Source organism: Hypomesus transpacificus, chromosome 15 (assembly GCF_021917145.1).
Source record: "Hypomesus transpacificus isolate Combined female chromosome 15, fHypTra1, whole genome shotgun sequence".
Taxonomy (NCBI): Eukaryota; Metazoa; Chordata; class Actinopteri; order Osmeriformes; family Osmeridae; genus Hypomesus; species Hypomesus transpacificus.
In genome coordinates this window covers 11,128,180-11,147,658 of record NC_061074.1, presented here as the reverse complement: position 1 = coordinate 11,147,658, position 19,479 = coordinate 11,128,180, and the positions used below count along the sequence as shown (strand labels likewise).

Here is a 19,479-nt window from a genome sequence, read left to right as displayed (position 1 = left end):
TTCGAGTTTAATATATCGTCCCGTAATGGTTATGAATTAATATAATTCAAAATTAAATAACGTCTACCGTTTTCATTTTAAAGCCTTTTATTTACAGCCTATATTCTGAAACAAAGTTACACAGCAAGATCATAGTTCAATTGTTGTAATTCTGCATAAGAGTTGTAAACTTTTTGAACTCCTTGTGCAAGCTACTGTAAGCTTTTTCAGCTCCCTGTACACCCAATTAGGAAGGACACTGGAGAGAGACCGGTTCGGGTAGAAAAGGGGTGGGGTGGGAGGCGGGTGGATGAGAAGGTGTGTGTGTGTGTGTTTTTGAGTGAGTGAGTGAGAGAGAGACAGACAGAGACAGAGAGCGAGAGAAAGAGAGAGAGAGACTTTGATTGACATGTGGAGTGTTCTGGGATGGACCGAGTAAGATGTGTATGAGGAGATCGTTTATATAGCGGTGGGTGCGGGCACATTGTAGTCTTTTCATTAATAGCCTCTCTCCGAGCACTCCGTAGTAGCACGGCTACTTTGAAGGGCTACAGCTTTTTTTGAATAAATTCGTTCTGAAAAACGGAAGAGCAAGATTATTTACAAAAAGATGCAAATTTAAGACGATTGTGCTTCTGTGTCTTCTTCTGAAGTAGAACCCGGTTTCGTATTTTTCCATACCATTGGCCTATATTTGGCGGCTTTTTAACTTGGCGAGAGAAAAAAAAACACTCAGCAGATATCATGCACTGTCAAGCCGAGTTGAGACTGTCCTCCTCCGGCCAGCTGAAAGCAGCCAGACGGCGCTACAAGACGTTCATGATTGACGAAATACTTTCCAAGGAAACTTGTGATTATTTTGAGAAGCTTTCTCTGTACTCCGTATGCCCGTCTCTGATCGTGCGGCCAAAACCTCTACATTCGTGTTCGGGTAAGTGGATGATATAGATTAAGTGTTTCAAAGAAACTTTGGCAATAGCTGTAGACCTGCAGTGTGCTGTTCTTCAACGATAAAATAATAAGCCTATGACTTATCTAAGCTTGTGCATTTAATACTTTGCATTTCGAAGTTGTTGCAGGCTAAAACGTTTAGATTGAGAACAAACTGCTTAAAAAATCACTTCCTAAGAAACCTAACCTGTATGCTAATACCACTAACGTGCCCAATCGTTAAAGAAAATGTCGCCTATAAACTAGGTATGGTTGGTCAGCCTATACATACAAGGACAGGTGTTTTTATCAATGCAATTTCTCTTCAAATAGGTTTTCAATTCAGTAATGACATGGTAGATTGAATAGGCCTGTTGTAGGTAATGGACCACGTGCGTCCATTATGTCCTGCTGACAATATTTAGGCTCAACTGCAAAGTCGAAATTTCGAAGGTGTAACTTCTTTAGGAAATTAATTATGATCTTTTATAATATATTTGGAATTGTAAAATAGGCCTAAATTAATTTCCCAAAGCATTACAGTTATTGTTTGGATTATAATACATTTGGTTCATGTGAAGAATGAACTGCGTTTGCATAGTTTGTAGTCAGGTGTCAAGACTGCGGCATTCTTCATCAACAACAGACCGTTACATCCTTCCCAGATAGTCATCTTAAGCCAAACTCAAATATGCCTATACAATTTTGAAACACTTAAAAGATACAATTAGAAAATACTTCCAACAAGTTCACATTTCCATGTGCTTAAATGCGCATCAGCTTCACCTGCCTTCCCATTCAAATGAACTTTTGTGCTCAAATGCAAGACCCATAAATGACCTGTTCAAGGATACTGCACCAAAGCAGCCTTGTGTGCTAAGGAACATTTCCTCATCAACCACAAGCCATGTCAAATAACAGACTTCCATAGAAGACAAGACACTATCTCAGGAACACTTTTGCTTTACAGCACCAGTTGTGATCACTTCAAACAGTTGACCTTAAACATAATGTAGTTCAAAAATTCTTCCTAGCCGTAACCCGTAACCAGGAGTCCACTTGTTCTCATTCATAAGGATTAATGTGAACGTTGTGCTAAACCCATAGGCTTTCACTAATGAGTTTGGCCGCTACTGCCCTATATTAGCAGCAGCATGAGTAATGCACTCTGGTAGGTCACTCACTCTCACTTCTGGTTTGTAAGAAGGACAAGGTTCAGTGAAGGGCAAAGGTCGGCTAATGCCATCATTGATTAGCATATCCGTGGGTGGTTCATCCATTAAACCCGTGGGTGAAGAACAGCAATGTATTCTTTGGGAAAAACATAAAACACCAAATCAAACCGATTGTTTCAGTAGCATCACAGAATGTTCTAGGCTAACTCCATGGTAGATTTTTCTGTATAATTGATCAGTTTTTAGTCTTAAACAAATGGTTACGACTCACTGATTCATTTTTCTTATTTGCAGCCCATTGTTAGAGGCTATAAAGTCAACGACAAAATGACTTGCTGATGAGCTCTAATTACAGGAAAACAACAACGTAATTTCCCGATAAAACCAGTTGGCGTGACATGTTTCTCTCCCTCAAACGAAAGATTCTTAATGGATTCTTAATTGGATATCCAAACATTGAGACGGTGACACACTCAAGTAATCATTATGATAATTGCTCCGAACTGAAATAATAGTCGCCGCGATCTGATGATGACAGCGATAGAGGGATGAAAATAGAGGGACGGATCTTCTCATCTATCTGATGCTGGAGGGGGGATTTTGGCAGCCCCTTGTCGCATGGATAGAGTAACCGCCCCACATATCACGACCCCGCGCCCCCGACTTATTTGTAGCTGAGGGGGTGTGAGACATTGTATAGTCCAGAACTTCAATAGCTCGTAACACTCAATATAGAAGCTGGCAGACGTATAGGCCCAGGGCCAGGGAAAGGCCATTGGCCCCTGTGGTCCCCATCAGCAGTGAAAGTTGAGTCTGTTCTCTCACAGTGGAACTGCCATAGCTGAGCTTCACCAGTAGAGGTAGCTGTAAGACAATGGTGCCAGGCTGGATGTGGGCACTTGGAAATGCCAAGCGGTCTGTTTGTTTTCCGGTAAGGGGGACTTTAAACATCTGGAAGTAAAGTGTGGTGTCATTCATCCGGCGGCATCGCCGTCACGATCTTCTCTCCCACCAATCCTTCGGTGTTACTTTCCACCCCGTTTGGTTTTTCTGATGGACCATTTACCCGGGCAAAACCAAATACCCTGATGACAGACACATTGTATGCAGTAAAACCGGTAGATGAGCGAGGAGTTTATTCCCATATCTTTCTTCCTCCTCACCTTATTAGAAATATGATGGCGTTCAACAGGCGCAGTCAGACCTGACCTGGAGCACATCATTACCTTGCTGTTGGGAGCCAGTGAACAGTGTAATGGCAGGTTACAATATTTCATTTGGAGCCTCGTCTCTCAGCGGAACCCAGGGCAAGGCTTTTAGTGGCATTTCGGGAAGGAGGTGAGAGAGATAAAGATCAACTGTGGCGTAATCTCACATGACAGGCCGATGATAAACGGCCAAATAGGGGGGTGTGCGCCCCCAAGGGCCCTGAGGCACTACAGCCCACGGTTTGTGCCTCGGCTGAGGGCCTGGAGAGGAAAGATCCAGGAGAAGAAGGCTTTTTATCCCATCTGTAGGGTCCATTCACTGCCGACAATAAGACCTGCCTCCAAGTATGGGGCTAGGAGTGCCCTTGTGTCTGTGTCAGCATGCACGATACATGGGTAACACGCGCGCACACACGCATACACACGCATACACACGCACAGACACAGACAGTTGCACACATCCATCTGCAGGCACACACACACGTACACGTATGCACACACACACGTACACGTATGCACACAAATACACCAGCACACATCGACACGCACATAGAAACATACACATGCACACAGGCATGCACAAACACATGCACACCTTCTCAGTCTGTCCATGCTATCAACCATCATAGTCTTGTTCTTTGCAGTCTACAGATCAGACTTATAGTACATTTAGCCTTGGGCTGTTTCCGAAGAGCAATGGAACGTTCACAAGATCATGTTTCATGTTTAAATACTTAGAAAACGTTTACAGTACAGGTAATGTAATGCCTTCTGATAGACATACGGGTACAGGTTGCCAGTGAGCATGGGAAAATTGTACTACAACACAACAACAGAGCATTCCTGAAGACCCAGTAAAATGAATGTAATCCGAACTGAGAATACTCAGCGTTTAACTGCTTCAATCTTTCGAGAAATGGTGAATGACTCCAATTAAAGGAGGGAACGTTAAGGCCAACTATGAAGCATTATACTGTGTTGCCATTCCCACCCCTGAAGTGCAGCTATGCAGGTACTGTATGGCTTGATGATTGTTGAGTGAAAAAAACGTTACCTCACTAATTGAACACTTCTAAACCTGTCAACACAGGATATACCCAAAACACAATGTAGATGAATTCACTCATTGGCTGCCAAGTTTTGAATAATAATGCTTAGAATACAAGTGGACTTTCAGAAAATTCTAAAAGGTGTATTTGTAAAGAATTCCAGATGACAGTAAACAGCTCATGGCTGAATGTATTTACGAGTTGGTGAGTGTTTTAAAATACGAAAAAGTCCATTCCAAACTTTTGCGTGTCACTGATAATCACATGATCAATACCATTGGCTTCAAATGGAAATAATTAAATAAATAAATAATTGAATGGAACGTGGAACAAATGCTAACAGCCCATTCTTGATCTATTCTTAGCGAGAGCTCTTCTGTAATGACTACCGTAGGCACTCGCATCGGTCCGAGCATTCCGATAGGACGTGTCAACAGTATCAGTGTGCTTTAGCATGGGGTTGGGTATGCCCTCTGCGCTCTCTCAGCTACCCAAATGGTTTATTTGTAGACTATTGAGAGGGACATTGGCGCTTGGCAACAATGTGTCTGATCTTAACTCAGGAAGCCGTCTCAGTTGTCAGCGGAGTGGAAAGTCACCGGCGGTTCTGATGTCTCCCGTCTGACTAGCATCCAAAACCCCGGCTGTTTCTAGACCTCCAGAGAGCGTTTCTCAGCTCCGCCAATCACAGAAGGTTTTCCGGAGAATGTCAGGGAAACTGAGCTGTCTTTTCGCTTGATCGGTCTCTTGAGAAAATGAGACAAGAGGAATTGTTTACTTGCCGTCCTAATGTTGCTATATCCTGTATCCTATTTACTATATCCTTCCCACTAGCTATCGCTTGAAGGGAAAAATGTCAAACATTTCTACAAGAATCACAACATAAGCAGCACGACAGGGATAAACACACAGTCAAAAATGGATGAGGACTGAAAGAGAAAGCTGTCAATGATATCCCAAAATGAAAACCTATATATAAATGTACATGTTTTCAATTGATAAAGAGGGAACAGTGAAGAGAGGAAGAGAGCAGCGAGGAGGAAGAGGCTGTCATGTTCAGACTTGTCGTTGCAACAGCCAGAGGTGGAAGATTAGTGATGAGCTCAGCACCTTGAGATGATGTCATTCACTCTGAACGAGCAGCCCACGGCTGTCTTGCAGAGAAACGGGTGGCAAGGGTCTGAATCTGTCTCGTTTGCACCCTCCTCCCTTCCCCCACCACAGACCCCCACCCCACACACACACACTTTTTATGTTCCACTATCCCCCCTCCCCATTTAATCAACTGGCTGAACCTGAGCAAACTGACATGAGACTTCTCTCCTGAACACCACGGAAACCTGCCATCCGGATGTTTGCCTGGTCATCCTCTCCGTTTGTGTGTATGTGCTGTACAGTATGCGAGGGCTTTCAGTCCTTCACCCCTTTTCTGGCTCGACGGTTAAGAGACGTTCGACTGGTCGACCTGTCTGAGGAACACACACGGTGCTCTTCGCTTGCACTGTGACAGCCTCATGTTTCCTATCTCTCTCTGGATCTCTCAACCTCTTTTCTAGTCCTCTACAGCACCGACTTCACTCCCCTGATCCTTATCAGACAGAGCCTGGTTTCTGTGTCATTCCCAGTTCACTCGTAAATCATGGTATGGCATTGATTTTATATTTGAAGGCGTAAGGAGTTTTCAGGGCGATATAATGTTCACGTCGGAGGTTTCTGCTTGTCGTTGTCTCCAGTGTGTCCCTCCCTCCCATCCCCACCGCTCAGACAAGTGTTGCATTTTATTGATTCTGGCGTCTTGCTGCTTCTGTCTGCCTTGAGAAAGAGAGAATGAGAGAGAGAGATAGAGAGCGATAGAAAATGAGTGTGCGTGTGTGTGTGGTTTGTGTGCGAGTCAGAGACATCGTTTATCCACCCCAGAAAAAATAATTATTCAATTGTAAGGTTCAGGGGAGCCTTGTAAAACACACATTGCGTCATGTGGGTCATGACCAGCTACATGAGAGAGGTCAAAAGGAAAACACTTTTCATTCTAAAAACAGAGCAATTAAAAAAGCCCATGTCCAAGAACATTATAAGGAGATAGATAAATTCACCATAGTACAGCTTAGCTGAAAACATAGAGAAGAACATTAATCCATATCACAAGTTGTACAATTGTATTTGTTGCCGTTTGAACCTACTGACATTCTTTCTTTCTCCCTCTTTCTCTTTCGCTCTCAGGCTCCTCTTCCCTGCGTGCCTACCCCCTTCTGTCCGTCATCACACGGCAACCTGCCAACCTGCCGCCTCACCTCTCCCAGCCCACCTCCCCGGGCACCCGGGTGCCCCACTTGCCCCTGCACTCCCCCCAGCACCCCCGCACCTCCGAACCCTCGCCCAGCCAGACCCCCGTCAGCATCAGCAGCGAGTCGGAGACGGAGCACAACGCCCCCCGCCTGAAGAAGCCTCGCCGCAGTCGCACCATTTTCACCGAGCTGCAGCTCATGGGCCTGGAGAAAAAGTTTCAGAAGCAGAAGTACCTCTCCACTCCTGATAGGTCAGTACGTCTCAACTCCTGCTTGGTCAGTACCTCGCCACTCCTGATCGGTCAGCACTGGCGAGATCTCACTTTGGATTTGTTAAATCCTGAAAGCCTCTCAGACAGTGATTAGACTCGGTGGATACTCTGATACTTTATAACGTTTTCGGACTTCACAGTCAAGTTAGTGCATGTGCAACATTCTGTCAAATTAGCAGAAAATTAAAACACTGAGAAACATATGCACACTTTAACTTTGTATCATGCTTTTGATTTATGTTCTGGGGGAATGTCTAATGTGAAGCCGTCAAAGCCAAGGCATTACCTCAACATTCTAGTCGAGACAAGAATAACTTTTTAACCCTCAGTTCTCGAACAGCAAAACGCCTCAACAAAGAAACACAGCCCTATTCAAGAAACCAGGGAGGAATGCCAACACAAGCAAACAGCAATGTATTACATTGATTTACTGCCAATCATTTAATATATGTGCAGGTGTATATAAAATATATTTTGCTTTGTACAATGAGATGAGGTAATATCCATGTTAATACCCATGTCTTAGGTTCCAGTCCCTAGGTCATATTTGGGACCTGACACATGGCCATAACACATTTTCCATTTTATTCCACGTTTAGATTTGGCCGACCAGCCATATTTCCATTATAACCCAAATTAATATTGAGTTGTAAACCTTAAACTTTCCCTTCCTTTCAAGCTACATGGATCCCTGTATACCTTACCAACAAATACAGACCCAAAGTCATGTTGTTCTATTATAGGCACAAAATAATTTGTTACAGGAAAACTTTGTCATTTTCCTAAGGGATTTTGAATAACATAGTCAAAATAAGGTTTGTGTTTGATGTAGTCTTCAAACAGCTTGCACATCTTGTTGCATAGATTACTCTCTTTCTCCGTGTTGTTGTTGTTGTAGTTTGCAGCTGGTTTACTTTTATCCCGGAACATTCCACGTGTCTGCTAGCTTTCCTCAACCCTGAGTTGATTCCGGTGCAATAGAAGAAAAACGAGTTTGTTGTCAGCTTTGTCTCTGCACATCCCAGCCAGGGGAAAACCTCTGAGGCACAATGCAACAGTTCCTCACAACACTGTGGCTCAGGCTCTAGCCAATCACAAGCCTGGTCTGCTTTCTGTGTTCAGTGCCTACGGCACAATACAACAGAGGTGATAAGGACAACCTCCAACTCCCCCCACCCCCCCGACCCCCTCCCCCCCAGCCCTCTTCGGGCCTCGGCACCAAAAACTTAATCAGTCAAACGTCAGATTTCGGCACTCTGTACAGAACTAATTAAATCCCTAGCTGAAAATAAAAAACACAAACAAAGAAAATCCCCTTTCAGACCCCACATCAGACGTGCGGCATGCTGCGCTGTTTGGTTTGTTATGATCCAAAGATAACTCCTGATGGTTTTTTTTTCTTGCTTTCTTTCTTGTTGGCTCTGAGACTCTGTGGTCTACAGCTAAAGACAGGCTTTGTAGGTTAGAGCGACGGGACACAGAAAAGTCCCCGGAAAAACCGCACCTCAGACTACAGAGATGTAAATCATGTTAATCATTAAGAGGTAATGATTTGATGCACCCGTGATTATTGCAATCAGTGTCATGATAATCATGTCATTAGAAAACAAGATGCACCCCCTTTTTCTGGTGCACGTTCGAGAGCTGAACAGCAGGGCATAAGCAGTTGGAGAGTTCGTCTCTCCCCCACGGCTGACAGTGTAAGTGTGTGGTTTCCCTTCATAGAAGACTAATGACCATAAATAGCTGGGGTGCTTTCCTCAGCTGCAATTACTTTCCTCGACTCCAGTCCTTTGCGCTGGGCGGTTTTGACAAAGGTGATGGACAACTTGATTGCTTTGGCCAGTATTTTTGTTTAAATATATTTGATTTTTTTTTCACTTTTTTTCACACAGGTTCACAAACACACACACTTGATCTTTGCTGTAGCCATGCTGCTGTATAGTATTGACTCCCATCACTTTGTGGTGGAGAGAGAGGAGAGAATGCATGATGGGAAAAGTAAGAGATCAGAGATTAAGCTGGTGGCTCGGCGGTAATCTGGTCATTTCTATCAGATCTCTCTTTCGGTCTACATCAAATGGACAGCACAACCCCACTGGGTGGCTGCAGGGAGGGAGGTAGGAAATCCACCCTGTCTGACTGGAAAGATCTTTGAAGGGGAAGATGTGGTGGAAATCCTATTTCAAAAGCCTGATAAACCCACCTACCCCTCCTCTTCTCCCTCCCCTTTCCTTATACGGCCCCTATCCCTCTAAATCGAACGCCCCCACCCTTCCAACCCCCCAAACCCCACTCGCTTCTTCCTGCAATATCCCGTTACACACGCCAACCAATAGCCTGATTAGTCACGGAGGGGTGCACATGTGCTGGAAGTGTCCAGGATTCTGCTTAGCCCCTCAGAACCTACTGCACATCTACAGAGGATACGTGTGCATAACTGACCTCATTGCAGATGTCCACTGAGACCTGCCTTTAGAGGCAGTGGGCATTGTGGTCCTGAGCGTTCTGTCCATGTCACTGCTTTGAAGCACCACCCCAGTTACAGGTTATGGTTGCCTGTGACACATGCGCTTGAGAAGTATTATCACAGTATGTTCTTGGCAGGTAGTTCAGACACTGTATGTGGTTGAGCAATTATCAACCGGTAATGACTTGCGCAAGCGGATGTGCCTTGTCATTCTGGTTTGGTTTCATAGTGCTGCAAAACAACTTAACAATGGATTGTCAATGTTTGTGTAGTGTATACTCTATTGTACTGTTTGCTAAAAGGGATGAAAGTGACAACACTATAAATGCTAAACCGGTTTTTCTTGTCTTGGATTTCCTCTAGACTGGATCTGGCCCAGTCCCTTGGCCTCACACAGCTTCAGGTGAAGACCTGGTACCAAAACAGACGCATGAAGTGGAAGAAAATGGTGAGAGGAAGCCTGAGTTCCCTAAAGCTACGTAACCCCAGCAGGGTCACACTGGGGGGCGGGGCCGGTCAGGGTTTGACTGATGTCTAGGGAGAGGAGACACCCAACGCTGGTGTTAGTGGGGTCAGCAGCTTAGAGAACACAAAAAAAAAGATCTTTCAAATCGTTAACTCTGGAGATTCATGAGTGCACACGGAGCACCAAAGACACTTCTGTCTTCCCTTAATGACTGTAATAACCGGGCTTTCCTTTGACCGCTAACGGCATTCATCACTGCCGAGTCCACAGACTGACTGTCACTGTGTGGGTTTGTTCTCCCAGGTGCTGAAAGGAGGCCACGAGGCCCCAACCAAGCCTAAGGGAAGGCCCAAAAAGAACTCCATCCCCACGACGGAGGAGATCGAAGCCGAGGAGCGGCTAGCCAGGCTGGCGGAGGAGGACCGAATGAGGAGGGCGGCGGAGGAAGCGCCGACCCACAGGGAAGCCCCTCAGTCAGAGCCCCAGGACCTCAGCTCCATCGGCAGGCACACAGAGCTTGACAGCCGGAGCGAGGGAGGCCCACGGGACCAGCCCCAACCGATGCAGGCAGACTCCCACGCTGCCAGCTAGATGAGACAGGTGCTGGAACAGCCAAAGACTAATGTCACATGGAGAACAGAAGCGCTTAGTGCCTCAGGATCACTGAAAAAAAACTACAAAAAACCTGGCAGGGGTTATAAAGGTAGTCATGTTTGGACTTTGACTGGAATAGGTGACTTTATTCAAAAGCAGTAGCTCAAATGGTTAAGTCGTATAACATTTGACGTGTTGGAAACTGTCGGAGACACAGCGCAGGCATTTACTTTAGAAATACACACAGACAATACCTAGACTAGTGTTCTTCTGTTGAGAACTGTGTTCGCTGTGTGCTTTGTTTTGTGACTACACTTTTACACTGTGCTCTCACTTAGAATTCCCTCATGTTCAATGATATCCAGTCTGCCTTATGTATTAATCTGTCGCTGTATATGTAAGTAAATATTGTGCCTATGAATACACATACACATGTATCTGTATATTCAAACATGAAATGACCACACTGGTCATGGTGCCTTGTTGTTTCCATGGACAAAGACTAAAGCTAATTTAATATGCAAACACTTATCTAAAGTATTTGACACGTTTCTCACTGAAGAGCTTTGTTTTGGATTCGTAAGTGTGATATAGCTTGGTAAATAATTATGGAGAGCACTGAGATAAAGTATGTGTGGAGGTATAGCTGCTCTAGATATGTTTTTGGTGGTTAATACCAACATGTTTCAATATGTTTTCATTAGCAACATTTCCAAAAAGATATGTTTCCATTATTTGAGGTGGATTGCCATATGTATGTGTGTGTGTCAAACTAATGTACTGTAATATAATGTAGAAATATTCTGTATAGTGAAATGTTAGATATAGGTATATCATGTAGTGTTCTATTTTCATTTTGGAAAAGAAATTGATTATATCTACAGTAATCCTTTCTATCTGTCTGTTCATGGGGTGGGCTGCTTTTAAGGCTATGAGGGAAGCTTCTTAAGCTGTCAGAGTCTCTGGGAATGAATAAATCACAGCCTTTGCCAAATATATAGGGAAACTGCCAAACATTTAAAATCTTTTAGAGATGTTTTTAGCCCGCAGGCCTTTCATGAGTAACTCATGCCTAAAAGCTGACTTACTCACATAAAACTGTCTTCAACCTCATGTCAATTTATTTTCTCTACGCTGTGCAAGCCAGTGGTGTCCTTTAAAACTTTTTCTATTTGTGAGTTGTTTTTCTAAGAATATATGAATCTATTTTTTTGTCGTAAACAATATTGCAGTATTTTTCTGATGTACAGAATGCTTGTTTACATAAGCTACGGAATTTACTTTGGAGTGGAAAACACAAAGGTTGCTGGTTGCTGTTCAGTTTAAAGTTTCACATATACTGTAGATTTTCCCATATACTGTAAATGCGTGTGTTTTTGTGTATTTAAATACATTTAATGCAATGTCAATCATTTACTAATTAAAATATTTCACATATCCAGATTTATACATAGATCAATTTAATGTTATCAAAGGCTCATTTTAATCTTAGACATAGAAGTGACATTACAAGGAACATGATAAAAATGCTTTCTTAGTTAAATAGAAAAACCTCAGCATAACCTAGAATAAATGGCTTAAATGTTATATAATCGATCATTCAGTTTCTTAAAAGGCCACAGGCCTAGAACAAAGTCTTGAACAGATTATCATAAATCATGCTGAAACAACAAAGCATTTTACGAACACGCAACCAATCGTGACATTTATCATTGCTGTTTTGTCAGCAAAAACTTGTTCTGTAGTGTGCCTAAAGACCCCTCTGTGACCCCAAGCTAGCTAGTTAGCTACACTGTCGAGTGTATTTTTAGTGCCTGACAGTAGACATGGATGAATTCAAAATCTAACAGTATAGGTAAGCCCTGAGTGAGGAGCAATGCACTCTGTAACGCCTTGTGTCAACATTCTGAGGATGGTTTGCATGAGTAGAGTACACAGAAGTACAAGCCACAGGGATTTTCCTTGGACTCTCAGAAAAGCCTCGAGGACAGGAAACAGTTTAAGAGGGGGCGCGATTTAGAAATTGCACAGGTCTGAGCGAGGTCAAGAGGGAGCTGATTGCTTTTGGGCTGTCTAATTTGATTAGGCCTTGTGTTGGCACTGCATAGAATTAGCCTAGCATTAGCTTAGCATTAAGTCTAGCATAGCCTAGTCACTCATCAGTAACGTTAGCGCAAGAAAAGGCCTATGAAAGACAATTCAGTGCTAGTACTTGACAATATAAAGCTGTAGGGCTGGATTAGGGGGCAACTAATTCAATGGGCCACAGGATACCCAGACTGTATCCTCTTCCATATGCTGATATGGGATAGGGGAGAATTCCTTCTCCCCTGTTGGAGCAATTGAACTTGACAGTCCTCTTCACATTGTTTGACCCACACCCTAGAACACATTGAGCTAGTCAGATCAAAATGGCAATTAACCTTTTTATAAAAATAGTCTTTTGAACTAGGAAAGAAGTTAGGCCACTGAGTTACTCTGTTCCTTTTGCACACTTTGATTGTGGTTAAAATCCAAAGTGTTAGTATCAGTTGAACACCTGTTTGGTGAACACACTTGCATTGAGATCAGTTTCCATATCAAACACGGAAACTGTTCTCGCCCAAGACGTCACTGATTGTTTAGCGCTGTAGAAAACAGCACATTTCAAAGTTGGAGTCAGATATTATCAGCAAGTTCATTCCCTGGAAACCTATCAAACAGTCATCCTCTCGTCACAAACAACCCCAACTGTCTTTTGTGTCTGACAGCATATGAATACATTTCTAAATGTGTATCTTACATTATAGCAATTTTGCACAAAAAAATAAAAAATTGAAGGGCATAAGATGGACAACACGCTTAAGAAAGATTGTCACAACATCATCTCAATTCATATGCATTTGTTTTGGAAGGAACATAGTGACTAATTAAAGGAATGTTTAAGAGGCCGGCAATGTGTTCACAGTCCCTGTCTGCAACACCTTTTGTTACTTCTAGAAGGTCTGAGAAACAGAGTATTTATTCAAACATACTTTTGAATAACTTCTCATTATCTCATAGCACATGACCCAAAAGTTTTGATTGAGTTCATATGAAAAGTTTAATATATTGACTACATTGCATAACAGTAATTTGTTTTGGCATGTGTCTGTCTTTGATTGTTTAAAATTGGGCATGCCGGCTTGCCAGGTTTTTTTATTTTATTAAATGACTCAACCAACACACCTGGTTAAATTAAGGGAAGGAAAGAGAGAACCATTGTAGCGGGTAGGCTGAAGTGTAGCTGCTTTAATTTTAGGACTTAGGGCAAACATCTCTCTCTGAAAACAGAGGTTCTGGTTCAGCTGGCAGGCCTGTTGACTGTGTGAGGCAGGCCCCCACAGGCCCCAAGCTCCTCAGGGTAATTGTTGTGTGCGAGGTAAGGACGGCTTGGAGAAACAGCCGGCAGTGAAACACCAGCAGCCTAATTGGAAAGTCTGTAATTTTCTTTCAGGTCCAAGTTCAGATGCGGGTCACGAAAGAGGAGCCGTGTCAAATCACAAAACCGCCCCCCCCCTCCACTCACACACACACACACCCCACCCAGTAAGACAGACATCCATCGTGCACCCTCATCTGTCAGCTTAGCTCACGCTCCAGCAATTAGCCAGGGCCGATGTGAGTGTGTGTGTGTGTGTTTAAGGGGGGGGGGGAGGGGGGGATCTGCTTGTTGCATTTGACTCCTTATTCTCTGTTTTGACAAGGGAAGCAATTTCTCAATACCGAGTATAGGATGGCAACTGCATGCTCACTCAAGTCAATAATGAGAGATCCTCCCTGCAGCATGCACAATGACCTTGTTGTTTTCCACCACAGGGGAATGGCCATTTGTATGGATGACGCTGTTTAATGCTTCTTGGTCTGAAATGTCCGTCTGCAATTGAAATATTCATGAAACCCACCAGTGCTCATGATGCGGAAGTCAGATATTGACGAACTGTGTCACACTAAATGCAACGCAGTAAAACTGTATTTGTGGTGCAGAGAACTGAAATTTTAGCTTCCATCCTGCAGTTGTGTTCTGATAATGCTCGTTTGACTGGTTTCCAGGTGGAGATTTACGTTGGCTGATGGTCTTCCGTCATTATAAGCGTTTCTGAGTTAAGAAGATCCAATTAATTTCATTGGTTCCCTTTGACTTCATCCCTTCCTGTGATTAACCAATCAGCTCCTCTGATCCCTGGGAGACCAGCTACTTTGCGCCAACACCTTGGCAATGACCAATAATAATGATCTAATATCCAAGCATTCTGATAGCCAAAGTCTTTGAAGTTCTCTAGATTAGCTCATGTATTTAGCACGCTAATTGCAGTCCTGTCTGCCTCTCTGTCGCCGCACGCTAGCTAATGTTACTTAATGCTAGATAATGCTCCGGTCAACATGGCTCACTGTCTGACGAGACAACTCTGCCTCCCACTTCCAGGCTCTCGGGCTCGTAAATCAGCTTTCAAAGGACTTGTTAGGGAAGTCCACGATCACCGGTTCTGTAATAGACCTGTCGGCTTTGTTTTAGCCAGAAGCTACAGACTGTAGCTTCCCCCCTGTCTGTGGAAGACTGCACCGGCAGAAGCGTCTCTGCCCGTCCCTGTGTCTGCCCCCCCCCCCTCTCCCCCCGGGCCTTACTTAAACAGACGGTGACCTCCAACATGTAAATAAGCGGTCTAGGGCGAGTAGTTAATTTAAAACAACACTAAAAGGAGACAGAGGCATGGTGCTGTTGCGGTATTTTTTTTTTTATTGGACACCCTGGTCGTAACTCTTTCTCAGGCACAGCTGAGCAGGATGAAATATTGCATACAAAATCCAGCAGGGCTTGTGTTCTTGTGTGTTTTTTCCCCCTTAGCTACCATGGCCTGGTCTGGCCTTTTGAGGATTATGCCCTTACGGGCTGATTTAGACGTGGGACCTAATAATGTTATTCCTGACAGACTTTGCATACTTCCAACCAAAGCCCTGTCTAAAAGTGAAGCAGGGTTCGCATTCAGCTTTCATGGCAACGTTTAACTGCAGGTAGAGGGGCTGTGCATGTGAGACATTGCCAACATCCACTGACTGCAGGGGCATTCACTGTACTCACAATGACTACTGATTCCTCTTTTTCCCCTCTGCCAGTCACCTCACTCACCCCGCCAGCCCTTCACTCAGGGTTTCCCCTCATAATAAAACACAGCTCCTAATGCACTTCATTTAGGTTACATGAAAAAGTAGGCTCAATAGCCTTGTAATCCAGATTTAACACAGGGTCTTGGGTGTATAAAGGAAGCCCCATTCAAAGCCAAGGAAATGTCTCAGCGAGAGGGGAAAGAGTGCAATGTCGCCGTCTGTGTAATGCGGGATCAACTGAGTGGCAGGATTGCTGAGCAATTACGTATTTGTTGAGAGGCTGTTTCATTGGGTCCTGAGTCCAATAAGAATTAAATGTTTCGATGGTAAATGTGTGTGTGTGTGTCGCTGGTTTAATAATCGACCTTCAAACAGTTTGCTTTCGCTATCTCGAAAGACTACACCAAATAACCTGTTTCCTATTTGTCAAAGTGCCTTTGAACAAGGCTGTTCTTTTTATCTTGTGCTCGGACCATTTCCTGTGTTGACAGAATAGATTTGTCCCGATTCGCGGTGGGCACTTGTAAACTCTTCAACGGGAATGATGTGTGTATAGAAGGACTTAATGTCAGTTCACGTGTGTCGTGATTTGAATGAGCCTATTTGAGCGACGTCTTCGCTTGATAATTCCAGTGGAAAGAAGAGAAAAAGAGGGGTTTGGAAGTAACTGACAGGCCTGTGAGGACCTTTTGTTTTCTCAGTGCATTTGAGCCTCTCCTCTGTTGACTGCTCTGAGGCGAGGAGCATGTCAAAGCTGTCTTTCGCGAGCTCCTGCTCCACGCCACCTGAGCTGATGTCACAGGGCAGCCAGGGGTCAGCGATGAGCCACGGGGGCGGGGCTTGTCAGGTGATTGACAGCTCCCTAGCAGGCAGGCAGAGGGTGTTGAGTTGATGGGCTGGCAAAGGAAATGACAGCGCACCAACCGTCGATTCTGTGGAGTTGGAAGTGTGAGAAGTGAGACTGCATTACTTTTACAAAGGAGGGATGCACACAGCACTTCTTTATGTCACAAACAAAAGCCCTGCATGCAACACTTAGCACAGCAACAACAGAGGGTTAACCGCAAATTCCAAAGCTAACACAAGCTTCTGCAGGTGAGCCAAAGTGCACAAATTATTAATCGGCATATGGCGGAAAGAAATGTGGTTCTTATAGTTGCCATAAATGACTCACCAATGAGGATGGTAGATCTATGCTTTACACATTCAATGTTTTATATATATATACATATATATATATTAAAAACATTGAATGTTTTTAGGTTATATATTAAAAAAATATATATATACAGTATATATATATATTGTACTCCTGATCACCACAATTGTCCGCCTCATATACTTTTAGAAGGCCTCTTGGCTTATGAGGTGGATGCTGTGGCACCATCAATAAAAATACACGCTCATGTTTTTAACGAGTCCAGGGGCAGGAGTAATTCAAACTGCCATGTTCCAGTATGAGAAAAGTAGAGGCCAAAAAAAAAAAAAAAAAACATTAAAACACAATTTTGTTTTACAAGAATTTGTTAGATTTAAAAAACATGGCCAGCTTTGCTGCACCTGCAGCTGCTTTGAGTTAGTTTAAGGAAAATGAAAGCGAATATATTTCACAGGAAAAGAAAGGTTCGAAATTCTTTGGTTTATTTAAGACAACGACCTCAAGATTTGCAGAGCCGATCAACGTGTCAACAGTATCGAAACACAGGCGCTTGTTGTCAGAGATTGCAGTTCAGAAAAGAGTGATGTGCCGCACTCCATCTCAACACATATGGTGTTTGTTCTTCTCAGGCTTCCTCCCTGCAAATAAAACCACCCTTCCCTTGCGGTGCGAGGCTCACTCAGGTGAGTCAGATGTTCTCAAGTGTAGCTGTCACAACCATCAGAAACCTCCATCCTGTGAACCGAGAGGTGCTGGCAACCCGCCTCTCCATGCCCCCAGCCCTCTCTGCCCTGTTTGGGTCCTGGTTGCTATAAACATCTGAGCAATTTGGATTCAGTATGCGATACTGTAATGTTTCCTTCAAGATGTTATCTGCCTGGTTCTGGCACCAAGCCCTGTATTCAGGGCAAAAGCAGGTAAGAAGGGAGGGAGGGAGGGGAGGGAAGGCAGCAAAGGAGGTGGCTGGAATATCACGTGTCCTCGTTCCTGAGAAGGTGAGCACTCCTTGCCTGGAGGTAGAAGGCAGCACACTGGCAGCATTTCTGGCTGGTGATGTGGAAGGCAAAGGCTGTAAAGCCTTCGGTGAAGGTGGATGATTTCATAAGCACTTAAAAGTGATGAAACACACAAGCAGATGGCAGGGAGATAAACGTTTGTGTTTTCATCCAAGAGGGCGTGTGTGTGCGTGTCACGTGTTTAACTGATTAAACTGACTTACCCATAGGTGCGAAGACGATCCGATTCACAACGGAGAGAAACCCGCAGTCTCGGAAATACAAAGATTTCATTTGAGAAATCGCAAAGGGGAGGTCCAGACAATGTGTCAGTGGTTAAAATGTCTGATGCACTTGCGTGAACCCAAGATAAAAGCATTAACGTTAGCCCCCGCATGAGGACCACCGCTGTGGACGCAGTTGCAAAGTACATTACAGGCTGAGGATGCTTTTGTTTCCTGTGGTGTGGGTGGTAATGATTTGATTTCCCTGATACACAGGGAAGAGGTGCTTCCTGATTAGTCTGCAGGGAGAAAACAAATGGCGAGCACAGTGTCCGCCCTGGGACGTTTGGGAACGATCAAAGGGTGATTGAAGGAGGGAATCACTCCTGCTACATTGCGGCATCTCAACGACCACATGGAAAAGGAAAGAGTTTTCTTTCCACCACAGGGAGGAACAGTCCCTCCAGGGGATTTTCGTGAAGGGCTAGGGGGGAGGGGGTTGGGGGGGAGGGAAGGAGGGGGGGGGGGGGTTACTTGAACTGGATCTGCTGTTGACTGAAAAGAGAAGGCCCAACATCGCCACTCTTTATAACTCGATCTCAGTGACAGATGGGACACTCATCTGAGAGGACGCTTTCCTCTAATCCTCTGCCCTCTCAAGTACAATGGAATTCTGGGATATCTGGAATGAAATAAGGAGTACTGGGGAGTCCTCCCCCCAGCCACACCCCAACCCTCCATCCCCCCTTGCCCGTCTCAATCACCCCTACGTTGGTTCTAAGACACTTGGAGCACTGATGCCTGGACCCCCTGATGTCATGGTGCACAGAGAGGAGACAACCGGAGGTGAAAACTTGTGTTTGTTTAGTTTTAGTCCTCATCCAAGCGTTGAGCAGCGAGGTGTAGAGGGTCAGAGGTCACGGAGACAGAAGTGATCTCTCCAGCCCTGGTTTTGACCCCTCCATCACCTCAGACAGGGTCGAGTTACAGCCTGCAAAGCAACTGCATATGCGCTTTATTCAAAGTTGTATACGTGCTGAAGGAGCTGAAGATACATGCTCAACCTCTACATGTTTAGCACCAAAAGGTTTATGCCATTCCAATTCTCTACAACCATCATCTCACGTACATCAGGAGTTTGAAGTATTGAAACGTTGAGCATTTGAATGAATCTTCTTTGTTTCGATTGAGCTTTCACCCTTTCCCAACCAAATGAGCACTTTGGAACGTGGACCTCTTTTCTTACATACTGCATCTCAAGAAGACAGCTCCTGAGTCGGCCATATCTATTTAAATCTCAACATCTCTGCCTTTCCTGCTGTTAAATCACCCTCAAAACCAGGGTGAAGGAGGCCTGGGCGACTCCTAGCCGTCAGCGGCCTTGAGCGAGTCGGAGTTGAGGTGACGAGAGGAAGCGCTGTCATAAATCCCCGGGCCGCTGTGACACGAGGGAGGAGACATGAGGCGTTTTAGAATGACACCCGACGACTGGAGGCTCTCCAGCTTTCCGTTTGCGAGCGCACGGCCAGTTTACTTAAGGGCCCCGCTG

At 44.4% G+C, this 19,479-nt stretch overlaps 1 protein-coding gene across 1 annotated transcript; it reads left to right on the top strand.

Annotated features, from left to right (window-relative positions):
- The first annotated feature begins 335 nt into the window (after positions 1–335).
- barx2 (BARX homeobox 2) lies at positions 336–11,988 on the top strand. Its single transcript, XM_047036230.1, has 4 exons — positions 336–910; positions 6,562–6,877; positions 9,732–9,816; positions 10,138–11,988. The coding sequence occupies exons 1-4, from the start codon at positions 724–726 to the stop codon at positions 10,423–10,425; spliced, it is 876 nt and encodes a 291-aa protein (XP_046892186.1). The 5' UTR covers positions 336–723; the 3' UTR covers positions 10,426–11,988.
- Positions 11,989–19,479: the final 7,491 nt, after the last annotated feature.